General features: G+C 33.3%; 1 protein-coding gene across 2 annotated transcripts; it reads right to left on the bottom strand.

Moving 5' to 3' along the window:
• Positions 1–2,723: 2,723 nt before the first annotated feature.
• LOC145751367 (uncharacterized) lies at positions 2,724–17,477 on the bottom strand. Of its 2 annotated transcripts, none has more exons than XM_082567499.1 (16): positions 17,358–17,477; positions 13,761–13,868; positions 13,440–13,648; positions 10,997–11,236; positions 10,633–10,835; positions 7,615–7,772; positions 7,359–7,521; positions 6,719–6,779; positions 6,483–6,590; positions 6,155–6,191; positions 5,519–6,013; positions 5,208–5,440; positions 4,939–5,092; positions 4,142–4,285; positions 3,632–3,923; positions 2,724–3,515 (listed from the first exon to the last, which is right to left on the bottom strand). In XM_082567499.1, the coding sequence occupies exons 1-16, from the start codon at positions 17,423–17,425 to the stop codon at positions 3,195–3,197; spliced, it is 2,994 nt and encodes a 997-aa protein (XP_082423625.1). In that variant the 5' UTR covers positions 17,426–17,477; the 3' UTR covers positions 2,724–3,194. The 2 variants fall into 2 exon arrangements, with proteins under 2 accessions (XP_082423625.1, XP_082423616.1); XM_082567490.1 differs by lacking the exon at positions 17,358–17,477 and adding an exon at positions 14,525–15,233.
• Between the last annotated feature and the right edge of the window lie 1,275 nt (positions 17,478–18,752).

Here is an 18,752-nt window from a genome sequence, read left to right on the forward strand (position 1 = left end):
TCTTTGATCAATTTATATCTGTACTAGGATACTCGTAACTCGAAGAGTGTCAATGACCTGAAATTAATTCCTGACACTGTATTAGACTTTATCTAATTTTAAAAAAATTCTGCAGCGTCGCTTAAAATAAACGCTTTAGTTTTTTATATTACAAACTTCGGGTGCTTTTAAAATTGTAACCAATTTTAAAACTACATTTACCTTTATTGTTGCTATTAACCAAATTAATTTTTGCTACTACTAACATCGTAATACTTACAAATTTTAATTTCTAGACAGAATTTTAAATTTTTTTATAATTTAACTATTTTGTTAGCCTAGATACTTAGTTATATATAAATTGACTTTTCCAAACTTGATTTAACATACACCTCCTTCTTATTCAAAAACACGTACAATTTAAATACTGTCCTTCTCAATTAGGCACAGACTAAAATTGCCATCTAACCAGCAATTATCAAAGGTTAATTGAAAACGCATTATCTCTTGCCTGATGAATTTTTATTGGCTATTAAAAAATCACGTGACTGTGATTTCAATTAAAGCAATCTCTAGGGATGTTGAATAACGTAAACAAACCCTGTTGTATTGCGCTATAACCACAACATATCTTTTTATAAGCTCTTAGACTAGCAGATGACAAACTTTGATCAATCTCCTATCTACAATGACTAGCTTGTGTCGCAACGCGCATAAGTTCTGATTTCGATCTAAATGGTATAGACTTTTAGTTGATTTTTTTGGCATTTCGGTTGTTAGTTTAGCCTATACCAGTCTGAACATATTCAGCAATTATAAGACATGCCTAAACTATTTTATTTTACGCAATACAATATTTCACAACCGGGTTTTTTACATTTTAAAGTCGATTTTAGCGATTTTAGCTGCAGAGTTTCTTCCACTGTGATGTAAGCATTATTCAAGGCCTTGGCCTCAAACCGGTAATGCGTAAATAATAACAAAATATGATGATTGCTGTCTTGTCTCGAGAAAAATCTTGTTAACCGATCAAATGTCGGATGCGGGAACGTTTATCTGGCTTGAAAATACGATGACTAGCCTATTTATCACCCCCTACCATCTTAAAACAACAAGAGTCGCTAATATGTGTCTTCTTCACAAAACGCGGACATATGTCATGCTCGCATTAGTATAATTACAGTCGGTAAAAAATAACTGGAAATTCCAAATATAGAACAGGTTTTACAATTTGTTGCAAGGCAATTTTAAATGTATATTTAAAAATATTAGTAAATTCTGTAGCCCAATAGCGACATGTTGTGGTCATTTTAATCATAGTGTTGAAAAAAATTTTGACTGAATTAAAAATTAGTTAGCTGAAAAATCTGTCACTATACTTTCTATTATTTTGCAACCTAATAGCCTGTGACTGACACTAACATTACCGCACAGGGTTTTGCATACATGTAGTAACACGTTTGCTGCTGAAACAAGACTAAGCAAGCTTTAAAATGATAATTTCTCTTTGAAATTTCTAATCTGTGTACGACACTAGCGTCCCGGTTGTATTATTTCTGGGCGAAACACCACAATATATAACAAACGCCGAAAGAATTAGAGTGTGGTCACCTTGCAATCCCAAATTCTCAGCCTATCTGTCTCGCATTAACACCAAGACGAACTTTAATGTTATGACGGCGTGTCGTAATTATTTAAGTACACTTAGGTAAGCCGATTACAGGATATAGATATACCATTAAAGGTATATTCAGGCTTGTGAAGAAACCGAAGTTTAATAAAAAACAAGCTTATCTACAAATATAAATTGTAAAAGTATAAAAAAAAATTTATAAACCTAAGAATGATTTTTTTCTGGTGATTATAAACAATTTAAAGATTATGTAGGTGTGGGTAAAACCCTACAAGCTGACAAAAAAGCGAAGCAGTTAAAAATAAAAAATGTTAAAAGAAAACAAACTTGGTGTTGCTTACTTTATAATTGTCCGCAAACGCCTTTTTCTAAAACGATCGCCGTAATGCATGAGTAAACATGCCTAGGGTAAATTAATTTTAAGATTGTAAACAAAAACAAAACACTTTTCAACAAACCAATAACTTACTTAAATTGCTAAAAAAGTTCAAAATGACTAAAAATAAACCGTTTGTAAGTGAAGTCAACAACATTAAAAAAAAATTAAATTATAATTACATAAATTCAATTATACCAGCCTGTAAAAGTAATTATACAAAAGTTAAAAATAAAAAATGTGGATAAAAACATACGTAAGTAAAAAATTTAACCCATTAAACGAACATATTAATGTGCGCTATTTAAAACACTAGAGACATGTTTACATTCCTGCGATTAATGTTTATATCACGTGGTTGATTATGACGTCATAACTTAAAAATTTGTACAAACCTACGCTCTACGACCGTCTTATAAAGATTTAGATAAAAATATTGTTATGATTTTTACATTAAAATATTTTTGCTCTATAGGTATTTATAATGGTTATAAATATAAAACGACTCCACCCTTTTCCGGTCAATCCTTGATAATTAAACACTGACCAGTTAAGTAATTGATGATTGTTATTGTTTTGGTTTATGGCACTGACAATGTTGGTTTTGCCAAACGCTTGCACAAAGAAATTTTTACCTCGAAAAAAATTAAAAATTCGGTAAAAAAAGAAAAAAACATAACTTATCCAAAACATGTTTTATTTATTTTATTTTCAATAGTTTTACCAAGGCTTGTTTGAATTGCACTTAGTTGGATTAAATAAGCAAATATATCGATTATTATTTTACCATCAACAGCGCAACACTTAATACAGAAGAAAACAAAAGAAATGAAATAGAAAAAAATGAAAAATTATCTATAAATAAATTTTGAATAATTGATTGGAACTAAGTACAAAAAATATACTGTCATACTTTAACCTTTTATTATTTAAAACATACTTTACCAATGGTCTAAAGGTTAAATTATCTTACAAAAGAAAAAAAAGTTAAATGGAAACTAAAAAAAAAGTCTGTAATAATACATAGAATTAAAATTTTAACATCAAAACAAGATTGTCACGACTAAATAAATACAAACAAAATCACAGTTTATATAATAGGAGGTTAAATGGTAGAAAAGAAAACAGTGTTCAAAACAGAACACAAACCAAACGCTGAAAATAAAATATTCACATTTCAACAAAATGTTATGATTGTTTGATTGTCTATTTTTTTTCCATTGCCATTGTGTTTTTATTGCTGTTTTTTAAATCTAGTGCAATATTTTCATCCCCACTGTTCGATAGAGCACTGTCGCAACTTTCCGGAAATGACGCCAGCTTTTCCCGAAATTCAAATTTCGAGAAACGACGCCCCTGGCGGCTAGACTGACGATCCATTACCACCAAACATTGACTGCCAAGTTTTCGATGAACGCGAGCAATTATTTTAAGAGCTTGACCCAGTTTCATGCCCATACTTTCCACAAGGTGGTGTTCCATTAACAGAGGTAAAGCATCACCATCAATCGCGTGTTCTCGAAATTTCTTAACAGTAAATAAGACTTAGTTAGTTTATATGTAAAGTGTATACATTTAACGCTAACAAAAGTATTTCAACTTCTATTAAATTAAAAAATATATAAAACAAAAATTTCACTCACCCCTTCATATTGACCGCAGCCAATTTCTTTAATAAACTCACAGACGTCATCTACCGACAATTCTCCCATCATCTCAATTGCCCCAGATATTTCAGTCCATTTTGTACTCATGTCGATTGAAAATTGTTGTTTTGGATTGAAATTTTGATCAAACAAAGAATCATCAAACTGTTCTAAAAATTCTGGTCTAGTAGTACAGTCCCATGATGTGGCAGATTTTGGAGCCAGTATCCGAACCGGAGCAGAACCGGGCGATTCGGATTTAGTTCGTCTAGTGTTATCAAAATCCTCTCTAATATAATCAAAAAATATATTTACATAATAGCATCAACTTGCTAAAAAAGAACAATTTAATAATAAAATTATGCATTTAAGAAAGTAAAATCCTAAACAATTTCTCAAAAGTTAGTTTAAATGATAAAAAAATTAACATTTTTTCGAAAATTCATTTCATTAAAATAATATTGTCAAAATACACAATTCATTAAAAAATATTGTCAAAATACACACCTTGGATTTTTTGGACGAGATTGTGGAGGAACACTTGAACTCAAACGACGAGTGACGTCATTATTAAAGTTTCGCATAACCTCGTCGTCACTTGAAGCGCTCTTCGGCGGAAAGTTATTTGTTCGATCCCTATCTTGTTTATTGCTGAAAGAACATAAAAAAATAATTATACATCCAACAATAATATATATATACAGGGAACGAAATAACGGGTCGCTATTCGCTAAAAGCGAATCGTTTTTTTAAAATTAGCGAATCGTTTTTTACAAATATATTAGAAATAGCGAATCAACCAAAAAGGGTTCAGGCAATATTAAAACTTTCGTGTATATTTGTGTATTTTTACGATATAATTTAAACCGGTTTAGACTAAATTAATTACATCAACATAATTCTGCGTAAATGTAGGTTACTATAGGGCATTTAATAACAATAACTTTCCATGTTTTGGCAATGCGTAAATTTCGCTTCCGAGTTCGTTTAGTTGTTGCGTAATTTTTTAAATACATAACACAGCTTTAAAGTAATCGAAAATGTCTCGTTTTTTGTGCAAAATATTCTTAACGATTGTTTAACAATACGTTACATTTTAAAAATGCAACGCAACGCGTCAAGTGTTACAAAAAAACAAAGATTATGACTTGAACCTAATAATTGCTCTAAAAATGCGACCTCATTTTTAGCGAATCGTTTTTTAAACGTTAATTCGTACCCTGATATATATATCTTTGCTGACCACAACACTTAAAGTAAAATCACAAACTTTAATTTTTTGTTATCAAAATTATTATTATTACCTTTGTGTTTGTTTTGATAATCTACTATCAGGTTTTCTTTGTCTCTTTCCCTTACTGTAAGTTAATGACATCATTGGAATAGCATGATTTTGAAGATCGATATTATATCTACCGCCAGCGGCGCTGCTTCCGTTTTGCCGGGTTTTATTAGTTGCTAAGAAGTTTACACATATTTAAAACACATTAAAATGTTTTTTTTGAAAAAAATTTGAAATTTAAAAAAATAAGGTTAACCAAACGTAAAAAAATAGCCAATCAATAAACTCTACCTGCAGAACCTTTGTTTACTCTTTTCTCAGTTCGAGCTTGATTGGAGTAGGGACTTTCCCGCTTTCCACGTTCATTCGCCATTCTGTACCTCCTGGACTCGAGTGGGTGATTGAACGCGGGTGGGGGCATTGGGTAATAATGATGGGTATGTGGTGTGGAGTGGTGGTTGTTGTTCATGTCGTAGTAGCTCGGATTGTGATGTAGAACAGTAACTGGTGGTTTGTTAGGGGAACTACAATAATAAAATTCAGAAAATAAAAAGGTCATATTTCTTACTACACAAAATTTTAAGACTTTTGCAGCTACTTACTATGACTCTGAATTGTTACGATGTCTCCCTAGCTCGATTGTTCCACTTGGACCATAGGAATCGGCATCCCTACTTCCGTTCTTCATGCAAGGTGACATCAGCTCCATCATCGGAGGATTGGAAATCGAATTTCGCGGGGAAGGACTGTCATAAAGACGAGAGGAGAGTGCTCTTGGAGAGGTTGAATCCAAATTGATGAAGCCACTGCGTCCTGGCCGAGGAGAATCCGACAACAAGGGTCTGTTCGGATGGTGAAGTGATGACGACCTCGTTTCATCCTGATTGAAAGATCCTGCAGCAGCGTTGGTCACCGCCCTTTTCATAGCGTCGTACAACGCATATTCAGCGTAACCGAGATTTGGGTTGTACGCAGGAGATCCACGCCGGATTGGTGACGTCACGGGAAAGCGTTTACTTGCGGGTTGTCTTCGGTTATTGGTCTGACCTCGACTGTTGCGACTGAGATCGTACACACCGTTTCTGTCGTCGTTTGACCTTTGTAAATAAAAATAAAGAATTAATTTTAAATACTGTGCAACGATAGCAGAAGTATATACAAACAATACTTAAGTTTAATTCGTTTTTGAGTTAAAAAACAATGCAAAAAATTTTCAGCAAGATCCGCAAAAAAATTACCTTCTTTCGTTAAATCCTGGAGCGTTTCTTTTCGAATCTGAAATAAAAACAAATAGTTTTAAGGTAGCGCATTTCGAACAACATTCATTTAGATTGATATTCGAATGACGAAAGTACGTCCGATTGCAATGATGGTGATGTATTTTTGTTATTACTTCCCTTCTGGTGCATGATTAATTTTGTTTTTGAATATACGGTATAAATAAACAAAGCCGTTAAATAAAAAAAGCAATTTCCATATTTTAATACTATTATAACGATGTTTATAAACAAAATTTAAACTGAGTATTTTATAAGAATAAGTTCAAGTATTATTCTTAGCTTTTACCCTGTTCTCTATCTTCTTGGGTCGATCGTAATCTTTTTTCTTTATTCATATTCTTTTCACGATGATTTGATCCTGGTTTTCGAGTTACTGGAAAGGGAGTATCCAGATCTAATTAAAATAATTAAAACAATATTAATCCCAAAACTTTTAGATTTTTTTAAATTTGTGAGTTGTGATTTCATATAAATTTAATCTTATTTAATTAAAAGTTTTATAAAATAAAATCAAAATCTTGCCTTCATTTGAATGTTTTCTTTTTAAACTACCAGACTTCGGGTTCAATTCTGCCTGTCGATTCTAAAATATACATAAGTAAATTTATTAAAGTTCGTTTTATAAAGCCAAGTTTTGCTCTAAAACAATAACTGAAATAAATAAATACCTAAATAACATAAAACTAACGAAATCTACCTAAAATGCAATGTCAGCCTATCAGCTCTTTTGTAATCAACACAATAACTTATACAGAGTTGATTCACGTAAGCCCCTGCACATACAACCGTGCATACAAACATATATATACAAAGCCAGTTGAATAGGAAGTAATGATAAACACTCTAGCCGAACCTCTATCATGCAGCTGGTAATGCCGGAAAACCGGTCATTCGATAAAGTGTCCATACAGGTAACACGTCGTTTCCTGTACACTCATATGCGGGCGCATTTAACAAATCTTAATGCTAGCATCTTATTACTTAATACATGTCATTCTGTGATGTCACGGTAATCTTCAACACCCACAATAACAACAAAGCAATTTATTGATAAATTTTCAGAACTTTGCCAAAGTAACAAAATAATCAAAGTAGCAATCAATTTATATTACGCTTATAATTTATAGACGACCGAAGTTTGTGTTTAATAAAATGTAAATACCGAATACTCGTTCCTTCTTGCGTCCTTTTTTCGCGAGTCGCCAGATGGCAGTGCAGAGTACATTGTTAAATCAAGAGATTCTCCACCATCGTGCTGATTGGAATCGATTTGAGATTTTTTGTTGTGAAGTTGGGATATAATAGAACTAAGTCCCCCTTCCCTCCTACAGGGTAAAATTTATAAATTAGTTAAAAAAAAGTTTTAAAAAGCGCTTTAATTTTCGTTTAAGTTATATGGGCAAATTAATAAAAATTACCCTATTTTAGAATCAGTTGAATGAAACAAAGGACGAATTACGTCAGATGAACTCGGGGTTAAAGGTTCTGCATTATGCAGAGAATCAGATGAGGGAGTTGATCTCGAAAAATCATTTGCTAAACCACTGGGTGGCCTCTTTTTCATCATTCGCTCTTGCTAAAAAAATAAAAAAAATGTTATTAAATATAGTAAACCCATTCCTTTTAAGAGGATATGAAAAAATGAATTATAATTATTGATATTCGCTCTGGTTGTTATATAACCTTTTAAAAAAAATTTTATACAAATTACTTTTAGTATCAATAACAATCATAATGTCAGCCCATCCAAAAATGAAAACAAAACTTTAAATGACAGGAAGCGGATGTTCTCTTAACAAGTATTTCCGCGTGTCATAAACAATAACCATGACGACAATAATTATGTGAATATTTTTAAAGAGTGACGCAACGAGTTTATTATTCTCAAAATGCAAACAAAATAACTTTAAGGGCGATATTTCCGGCAATCCTAATTTAGGCTGTAGATTAAATCATCAATGTATAGCTTAAGCCTTAGCTTAATAGATTGTGTTAAACAACCATAAACTGGTAAAAGTTATAACTTGTTTGTGTTCGTAAAAGTCAAAAGTTCCATTTCCTAGTTACCAACCCAGTCGTTTGTAAATAGTGACCGGTAATGACACATTTCTTACAGGTGCAGCAAACCCTGTCTAATAACATTACATTACGATAGTGCTGCAAGCGTATTGGAATAGCAATATATTACTGCTTGTGATTATTACGAGTCCATAGCTGTTGTGCGTGACGACTGTGAGTTATGTATATTATGTTATTGCGTGGAATTGGTTAGTTTTGGTAAAATGTTAGTCAGAGCGGAAGCTTGTCAGCATGGAACCGGAAATGCATTGTGGGTGTTAAAAGATTTGTTTTCAGAAGAAAAAAAATACCAAAACAATATCGATTGCGTAATGTTAAATAAACAAGACTGTTTGTTTACATTAAATTTTTATAAATCCATTTGTCTTTAACAAATAAGTTTCAGAATAATTTTTGACGAAATTAAACTTCAGAATAATTTCTGACGACTTACCTTCATGTTCCTATCAGCAGATTGCAAAAGTGTCATGAAATTAATTACAAAAACTTATAATTAATTTTAACTAGCCTTAAATATTCTGTTTTAAAATATAACATTTTTGAACATGTATTTTAACTATTGTTCCCTAAAAATTGTGTTAACACTTTAAACTATGTAACCACTATATACATACGGTAATTAACTAACACTAAGTAAAATTAAACTGCAAAACACATTACTGTTGTATAATATGGGCGCAATATTTCTGTGTAAACGTATACTATCAGCTTTATACTGTCAATCTTACTCGACAACAACATACAGGAAAACCTCAGTGAGATCCTGTCGTTTCAATATAAAGCTATCAATGCATTTTCACAGCTTGCTGAATGCACCAGCAGCAGGCCAGCTCAATTGACAGCATCTCTAGCGCATACCACAGCACATAAAATAGAATTGCTATCGTATAGTGTGCTTCATCGCTTCCTTCCTTTACTCACTGTGTTCGAAACGACGCTATTCCTTCCTTCCTGATTTGGGCCCGTCGCGCTGTTTCCACTTATATTTTGACAATTATATCGAGCGCCTTTTTGTTAGAATTACAATACAGATTCCAGAGAAGGCCCAACCAATAATCATACTCTACCATACGGTATTTTAGTACGATTATTAGCTATAAATTATAATCTAACTTTTATATAATAGGCGTAGTCTTTTAAAGGAACAACTAAATTAAGTGATTATAGGAACCCATAGTTGACTTTAACTTTGCCCCCAATCTGTTTATAATCTTGCATATTTGGCGCCGAAACAACTTCCGAACTACCAACCCTATAGGATGTTATATTCAAAGTGATACTTCCTTTTACATTATTTCTCACAACCTAAAACTTAAATTCTGCAAAAAAAAGCCAACAAACTAAGGGCTTTCATGTTTTATCTAAAACTTTCTGAAGTTATATCAGTATACCTTATCTCTTACAATAATTCGGTAACGTTTTGAAGCTACATCCACTATGTACGTTTGCATAAATCGTGATTAAAATACATGCCAAACTATGGCAAGAAACCTTAATTAAAGTGTATGAAATTTGTGTACTAAAATTAACGCCAGATTTTAACTTTGTTGCATTTTACTAAGAAAATATAGCCTAACTACAGCTAGCAAAATTATAAATTCCATTTAAGGTTTAGCATTGTTTGAAAGACAGCACTTGTGGCGAATATGATTAAGACGAAACAATTTCGGAATATATTCGCAGCAGCAACATTACACGCGGTCGCCTGCAAACCTGCAATAAATTGTGACAGGGCAGGAAATCCTACCACGCTCAATCGATTTGTCCCTTTTAGGCTTGCTTGGCTTGCGGGTTTCGTACAAAAGCGGATATGCCGTTGAATGGAAAAACTGGTCACGTGACTTCCTCATGCTCGCAACGTATATACAGGAAGGGGACAATACAGGGCAAAAAATATGTATACAATAACTTTTCTTAATATATATAAACCTTTCGCTAAAGAAACAAGATGTTTGGGCCCGGTCAGTCATATAACAAACGCTCGTATTTAAAATTAAGATTTGACAATAAATAAATCTATGAAACCTTACAAGTGTATTGAAAAATATACTTAAAAAATATAGGTCACCTTTTAAACCATTTAAAATTTAACATAGACATACTTTATATAATTTATTTAATGTAATGGTTGTTTTATTACTCTTACGCACCACCTAGCGGTTATAAGTATCTCAATAAGCAAACGAAAATTAAAGCAGTTTTGAGGATATAATTTAATATTTTTATTTTAACTATAAATTACTGTTAATAAAATTCCGTTAAATTTTTTTTTTTAAACTTTTTTTATTCAAAAATATATATATGGTTTTAACCACCATTTCTTTTAAACAATACATAAACTAAAAAAATAAACTTACTGGAAGTGCTGGTTCACGGCCCTTACAATAATCACATTCACATACAGGTGGATGAACCATTAATATTCCTTTAGTCATCATCGACTTAAGACTTTTTCCACAATGGCGAATACTTCTTTTCCAGTCCTTTGCAGTTTCACGCCCGCTTATAAACTGAAACTCATTTGGCGTTATCCATTCATCATTAAAAAGTATAGACTGTCCTATAATAAACCAAGACAAAAAAGGTCAAGCGTTGCGTTTACTGGAAAAGTTATTTAATTGGACGATAATACAGACGGTAATTACGCAATTTCTTAAAAAAATAAGCATTAAACCTTAGCCGTCGTCTTACGGTGCCAGCGTAATTAAGAACTCATCATACCTTTACTTCCTTGGCAAAGCTTCTTAACATAAAGTAAGCCTTTATTTCCACCACATTCCACTTCGATAATAGGTTCATCTAAGTTGTTGTTATCGAGACAAACCTCCACGCCAAGTTTCGATGAATCTTCGGGCAGTTCGATCGTGTATCTGGTCACAAAATGGTGGAGACCGGACGCTCCCTGTCCGGAACCATGTGATGACCGATTATTTGGTAAACTAGCGGGACTGTCAGGCGAAGCTAAAAAACAAATATTTTTTAAAATTTGTGTATTTTAGCAATTTATAACAAAAAAAATGAAAAATAAATAAATATTCGCTATGCTATATACGTGCATATTACATAACGTCTATTTATTTTATTATATAACTCTTCTTATTTTAAAACTTTTCTTATAATTTATCAAAATACGCAATAAAAGAATATACCAAGTGGTCTAAAGTGGCGACTTCCTTTAGACTGTGTCCAAAATGAAGAATTAAAAACGTCCTGTGTAAAATTGTGTCCAAAGAAACGGTTATTGTTATGATCTATCGGTTTATAATTATTATTCGGCAAATATCCAAACTTTAAGTTATAGTTGTTCCAGAAGTTTAACGCTGGCCAATACGAATTCACTAAACTTATATTCGTTTTATCAAAACTTGACATAACTTTTTTACAAGCGAAGTAAAGCAATTTTTAGCGAAGTAAAGCAATTTTCTGATAAATAAAATAAAATTATAATAAACTCTTTGTCATAATTTGCCCTTTCTCTTTCAAAACTTAAGATTCTAAAGTCTTCTTTTATAAATCCAGAAAATAAGCTACTTTGCAGGTTGCGTTAAGATTATAGACAAAAAAATAACAAAATTTCGGCTTCGCACAAACGTCGTGACAATACAGAGCGACAAAAATACAATTATACAAACTCGCGTGCGACACCACATCAGTAATCAGTAGGCTACGACATAAGACTATCCGAGACAAAACAAATCGACGCGATAAAAGCACCGGAAGACGATTTCTGACGACATCTGCATAGATAATATGCACGTTGTGTCATCGATCATAAGATATTAATAATATCAGCAGTTGTAACAAATTGGAGTAAACACCTGGACACGGTAAACACTTTCAGCAGCAAACTAGCTTTCACCTTATCACCCTAAACTGTTAGCACGCGCTTACATACGCATAACTCCACCAAAGTCTAAAAATACACCAACTTAAATATAACCCTATCCGTTTACTGTTAGCCACGACTAACTTAAGGTCGTGGCACCCGGTTGAAAGTATTTCAGTCCCCGGAATACGTGAATCGTTGTCGGAGGTGGCGTGCAATTAGATTTGGAAACAAATCATGCCAACTCGCCAGCAATGATTCACAATTACGTCCTGTCACGACAAATACTTTCAATTTAATTCTGCCAAAACCCGCTTATCTAATACTCCATACAACTTACTGATTTATGAAAAAAATTTATCCGGTTAAGGTTATGAAAATAAATTTCAACGCCTTAACTAATTGCACCTTTGCAAAATTACCAAATAGGTTTTTTTTAAATACATGTCGTTCTAGTTAAGTTATATAAAAAATTGATTGCACAATATTGGTATATTGGCTTTTGTTTTTGATCAATTCTATGTTTTTTATTGGACAATATTTATTTAACAAACCGGCAAAATTTTAACGTTTTGATTTTCCGCCAAGCTAAAAAAAAAGAAATTATTAAGTTTAAATAAATATAATAATTATAACCGCCCACATCCGGTTTGAACTATTCAACCTTTAGCATGCAGCGACGCAAGGCTTACTTTTGATTGGACGAAAAATGTCCAGTATGATTGTATGTATTCAGATCTCGACATCTAAATACGAACAACACGTTTTACGCGTCGTTAAATGTTAGTATACGTGCGAAAAACGAACGTTGGTTGCCAGCGACTGTACTCTAATATTAGTTCCGCGAAACTAAATTTGCCGAAATAATTAATTTCTACAAAAATTAAACTGAAAAGAGTGAGATTCACGAATATCATGTTTGTAAATTAAGACCACGCCTTGTTTTGGTCTTTATTTTAAATGCTGCCAAACTGTTACTAAAAAAATTATGTTTTTCTGATTTTAATGACGAAATGGTATAACACTAATTTTTTATAGTAACAGAAACATAACCTCTTATTATAGGCTTTCTGAAAACTTAAATTTAAAGCAAAATTTGTTAAATGATCCTAAAAATGCGCCTTTTATAAAAGTATAACATTTTTATGTAAACCCACCTTATGCAAAAGTACAGCATTGGTATATAACCAACATGTTAAACCCAGTGTAATTAGAAGTGTAGCTACAGTAATCTTGTTTTACCATATGTTGTACGTTTGCAATTGATATATAATTTAAAACAAGAAAAAAATAAACTTGATAAAAATAAAACAATAAACAAGGTGCATTTAAACTTACACAAATTTCTTTTGCTTGCATTTGGCCTATACACAACCATACTGGCTGAATCAGTTGTTCGAAGTTGCTCGGCAAAAGTCTCTGGTGAGAGCTCCGCAAGTGGGCGCAACATGCGTGATGAATCGTAGTTGTTGACAGGCACCATGCTTGCCGGTGGAATAGCGGGTTCGCGTGACGTCATTGATTGTTTAAAATTGGAGCCAAAATAGCTGTTGAATAAAAGAAAATTAATAATACTACATAATTTTCATATAAAACCTAAACAATAAATTTAGGCGCAAAAATAGTGTTATAACTATACCAAGTCAAATATAATCCTACTTATTATGAATCGTTGAAAGCAAATTCTGGGTTGATTTTCCAGTCGGGGTCATATCCAATGGTTCCTGTTTAACGTTCATAAATGCTCTTGATGCCAGCATATTTAAACTAAAAAATAAAAAGCTCCCTTTTAAAACCCCAAAAAATAAATTTAGTTTTTTCAACTTGTAATTCAATTAAGACTTCGGACAAAGTCTTATAATTTAGTTTTAGGATCTCAAAAGGCATTTAAGGTGAACTTTATTATATGACAATACTGAAAAAACTCATAATGGCGAAGTATTCATACGAGGCCAAAATAAAACGAGTCATTTCGATGAATGCGACACAATGAATGCGGTTTTTTGCAGAGTGGCGAAATTAAAAGGCGGGCTTCTACGTCACTTCCGGAGTGTTGCGTCGTCGAGCGGCAGAGACTGTGAAGCGAGATTGTGTAAATGGAAAGATGGTAAATAATAACAAAACCGCTCGCATACGAATAGGCACAACGTATAAACATTATTTCCGATTTACACCGACGCAATAACAAACGAGGGGAGTTTTCGTATAGGTAAGCATGTTTATACCTGATGTAAACAAACAATTGTATCGCGTGCCAGTCAATTTTAAATCAATTTAAAGCTCTAATTTGATCCGACTTACGAATGACTTGAATTAACTAAATGCTGTTATAGGCTATTAGATTACTCCATAAGCTAATTAAAATCCAGCATTTTGCTTGTTCAAGGATTGAAAAATAATTAAGTGTAAACCTGTTAACTTGCCTTGAATAAAACCGGGCTGCCACTTCGTTTGCGGCATTTAAAAGATTATTTTGTTGATTCATTAATCTCTCCCGTTCCTCGTTTAATCTCGCTTGTTGCTCCTGTTTTAACTTCTCTCGTTCCTCTTCTTCCTCTTCTTCTTCATCTTTCTTCTGCTCCTCTTGATTTTTAGAATCAGATTCGAAATTTGTTTGATCTGATAAACTGATGCACTTCTCATCGCTTAGTTCTTTCAAATTATTGTTTGTTGATTTGTTAAGTTCAGATTCAGAAGCATTTTTTTGATAATCATCCTTCTCTAAATTTGCTGGAGATGTAGGCTCGTGTTTTATACTGTTTTTAGGCAATTCATTATCTTCCATGAACTTATTTTGTGCATTATCATTAACGGTAGATTTATTTAAGTTTTCGTCAACAGTTGTGCTTGTTGATGAATCTTTAGCGTTGTCATTACCACCAGGGGCAATTGTAGCATTAGGTTCTGCCTTTTTAGTTATTTCATTTGCAACATCTTCGCTCTTTTCTCCGTTAATTTTAAAGTGTTCTGATTCTACTTTTTTCGAAACAGAAGTCTTTTCCTCTTGAATATTGATTGAGGAGGTTTCGGCTGATTTGTTTTTGCTTTCGCATGATCGTTTCTTGGCTATTCGTCTCTTACTCTCTCGCCTCATTTTTTAAAATATAATTCTTACTACAATTCACAAATCAAAATTTTCTATAAAAATTAAAATAGCCATTGTAACAAACCACACTAAAAAACCTTATAATATTACACCTTTATATTCTTTACCAAAACGATTATTTTAATAAATTTATTTATGCCTAAATTACTTTGAGATCTCACTTAGTTAACTAAAATCAAAACTCATAGACGTAATAGAATTAACTAATCTAACAACTTAAACAAACTCCTGACAAATGTGAGCCATTAACACAATATGCATAACCTGCCCGCGACACATCGTCACAATATAACGAACACCCACCGTAGTTTACTCATTTTCGTTAACGCGTCTAATTTAAAGAGATGACGACAACAAGCATTTATTCATTTCCTTGTGTATGTGGCCACTATAGCCGCGACTGATCAGCTAAGACAAGCAAGCATTAGCTTGTCCTTTGCCGTCGTGCGACTGTCGTCAGATCTGATAATACGTCATTTCCGGCTACGCTTTACGCTTCTACCAGGCGTCTCGAATAGTGCTGACGAATATGCTTATTCAATAGGAAAAGCTTAAACAAAAAAAACTTTTTCCGCGTTAGGTTCAATAGCTAAAAAAGTTGCCAGATTTAGCGATATTTTATCACTACCGACTTCCTTTCAAATACAACGTGTATGCCGCTGTTCCACCTCTAAATACCTAATGACAAAACATTAAAACTTTAATCCAAAAAACAGCCGACTGGTAAAGCTAAATTCGTATATCTGGGAGTTCGTTTTGTTCGGGTTAATCCCGGAAGGCTGCAGTGTCCCGTATGCGCGAGGTGGTGCGTGGATGTGCCTGCGCGCGCGATTGGATCGAAAGCAACCAAACTAAAAGCGTAATGAGCCGATTTCAACTTTTCGACCCACGGCTTTCAACTATATGACGAGATAAGAAATAAATGATTCGCTTGCTGACCAAAAAAACAAAACATGAAAAAATAATAAATAGCATGATGCTTATTATAACACAAAAAAAGGTATTGTTACTGGCCTATGTATTTTAATATTAAATATACCATAACAACGATCTTATTTAAAAATAAAGTGGTCTTGGCTTTGGAAATTAACCAAACTTAATTATGCTTTAAAAAAACATTTTTAAATTAAAAAACTTGGGTTGCATTTGTGTGTTTTCGCAAATAAAGTAAGCATGACTGTATATGTAGTAACTTAATGACGGTCTGACCGGTTAAAAATAATTACGACAGATGACGACACGCTCGCGTTTAACTCATGCATTGAACTTTTCTTATGTATTAGATGGTGCAACATTTAGAACCTGCTGAATCTAGCAATAACACTTTGCCCAATTTTTAATAAAATTATTTTTTAAATACGTATTATTTTTTGGTTTGCGCTTTGCTCTAGTTGCTATTTTGGAAAAATATTTGTCTTATCTGCTTCATGCTGCAAAATTATATCATATTTTAAACTTACACATGTAAAATAAAGCATCCCAAAAATCTTATCTAGGCTAACGTTTTTATGTTTTAAACTTGTGATACGTTATCAAAAAATTAATTCAATTGACGCGAAAGATACGCTTAAGTTAACTAAAATAAAATTAGATTTTTCAGCCAGCTGTAGTTTTAACAATTTAACATCAAAAATCCACTTTCGCTTTACATGCGACTTAAAAACTATCGACGCGTTTTCAAAATACGAAATGCATTCGTCAATTTCGATTTCGCTCGAACGATACAGGCGCCGGAAACAGGTCGTTTCGTCCCACCCTTGTCTCTTCCATTATCTCGTTTTTTCCCGACGAAAATGAGCAGTGAGAAAACGAAAAGACTCCGGAGAAGGAGGAGAAGCCGTAAGGAAGGGGAAGCGAGGAAGTCATTCAGTTGCGCACTCAAAAGACACGACGACTTCGCGCGCATTTTCGTCGTTTGTGTAACATTACAAAACCAATATATGGTTGCAAGTCACAATAGGACAAGATATACAACAATAGCTGCTACTTTACGATGACAGTTGAACGATTTACATAACATCTTGAGTATTATAAGTCCTTGTTATAACAATCTAATTTGTACGTGCCAGTTTATAAACTTTATTTTATACATACTATCATTTCTTAAAATACAACCCAATAAAAAGGCATTAATATTAACATAAACTAACCTGGCATTGTGTAATCCTGGAAATGGCATCATTGGACTTGTTCCCCAAAAACCTGTTGCGTACATCATTTGTTTTTCAAACCATCAGTTAATAAAAAAAACTTAAAGCACTGAATTTTGACGTTCTAAAAAAATAATTATGTTGTTAAAACCTTGGCTTATGATCTTATAATGATTGCGTTTTTATACAATAACTTATTTTAATTATTAATATCACTAAAATTATGTTGTGGGTTTAAACAACTTTAACTACGATTTTTTCGCCCTATCTACTGTGGTACGCAAGTATCGTCTTACAAATGACATTTCATGACGATCCTTCCGTAGCATACTGTCTACGATGGTTGTGCTATTGTGAGCTAAATAACTAAACATCCCGGTATCTTAACACCGCTCGACGCTTTGAGTTACACTATAGCACTAATAGTACAACGCTTACTGTGTGTTGTATAACGTGAATGCATCACTAAAGAATGCATTTTTCTTGGAATATTCTGCATATAATACTAAGGCTGATACAGACTTACAAAACTAAGCTATAAGAAGTAAGAAATATTTTCGCGCAAAAGGAATTTTCTAGCAGGCTCCGAAGTTATCAGCGATTATCGCAAAACGTCTCGCAATTCCGTGCTCATACGGTGGTGCGTAGATTGCTTGCTTCGACTGAGGCTTAACACCGGTCAACATTCACCTTTTCAGTCGACCGTACAAAAGCAACAACAGACGACTGGCCTCACATTTCTCGAAAACAGTTGTAGTCGGTCGAGACCGAGGCAAGCACGCCGCGCCGTTCCCTGCTCGCAACTATTTCGCTGACGACTTCCCACGTGACCTTCTTTCTACTGATTGTCGCAATTTTGGCACCGCCTCGTCGAGACCGCTTCGTTTGGGGTAATTCCCCATATTTGTTTTATGTCGGTTGAAATGTAAGCCGCCGTAATTAACTAGGCGAATATGAAGAGAAGAAACATAGTAGAGTTACGTAATAATTGCAACATAAATATGACTGTATGTAAAGCATTTTAACTACAGAAATATATACCGCAATCTTTATCAATACATTTAACAGTCGCCATATTTCGCCCGTAGCCAGTTCGATTGCTTCCTGTTAACGAAGTGCTTTCGCTTTGGCGCGGCTGCCCTTCTTTAGGCTAGACCTTGAGGTGCAAATCGAAACTGGAACTAAGCTGTGTCAAGTTAAAGAAAGGATAAAATGCAAGAAATAAAACAGGTTTAACATTTTTTAACTCAAAAAACTTTGTCGACTGAATTTGAGACGGCGTTTGATTTTAAACTATATTTGTCAGTCTTTTAGGTACTTTCTCGTTTTTTTAATAGTATTGTGTGTATTACGTTACTTCCGAACACTTAACGATAACGTTTGCTATTTTACTCC

This window comes from Corella eumyota, chromosome 1 (assembly GCF_963082875.1).
Source record: "Corella eumyota chromosome 1, kaCorEumy4.1, whole genome shotgun sequence".
Taxonomy (NCBI): domain Eukaryota; kingdom Metazoa; phylum Chordata; class Ascidiacea; order Phlebobranchia; family Corellidae; genus Corella; species Corella eumyota.

Coding starts and splice junctions, on each gene's coding strand:
- LOC145751367 (XM_082567490.1), bottom strand. CDS start 15,195: ATGAGGCGAGAGAGTAAGAGACGAATAGCCAAGAAACGATCATGCGAA. Junction 7,522..7,614: donor TCAACTGATTCTAAAATAGG/GTAATTTTTATT, acceptor TTTACCCTGTAG/GAGGGAAGGGGGACTTAGTT. Junction 5,093..5,207: donor AGTAAACAAAGGTTCTGCAG/GTAGAGTTTATT, acceptor TAAACTTCTTAG/CAACTAATAAAACCCGGCAA.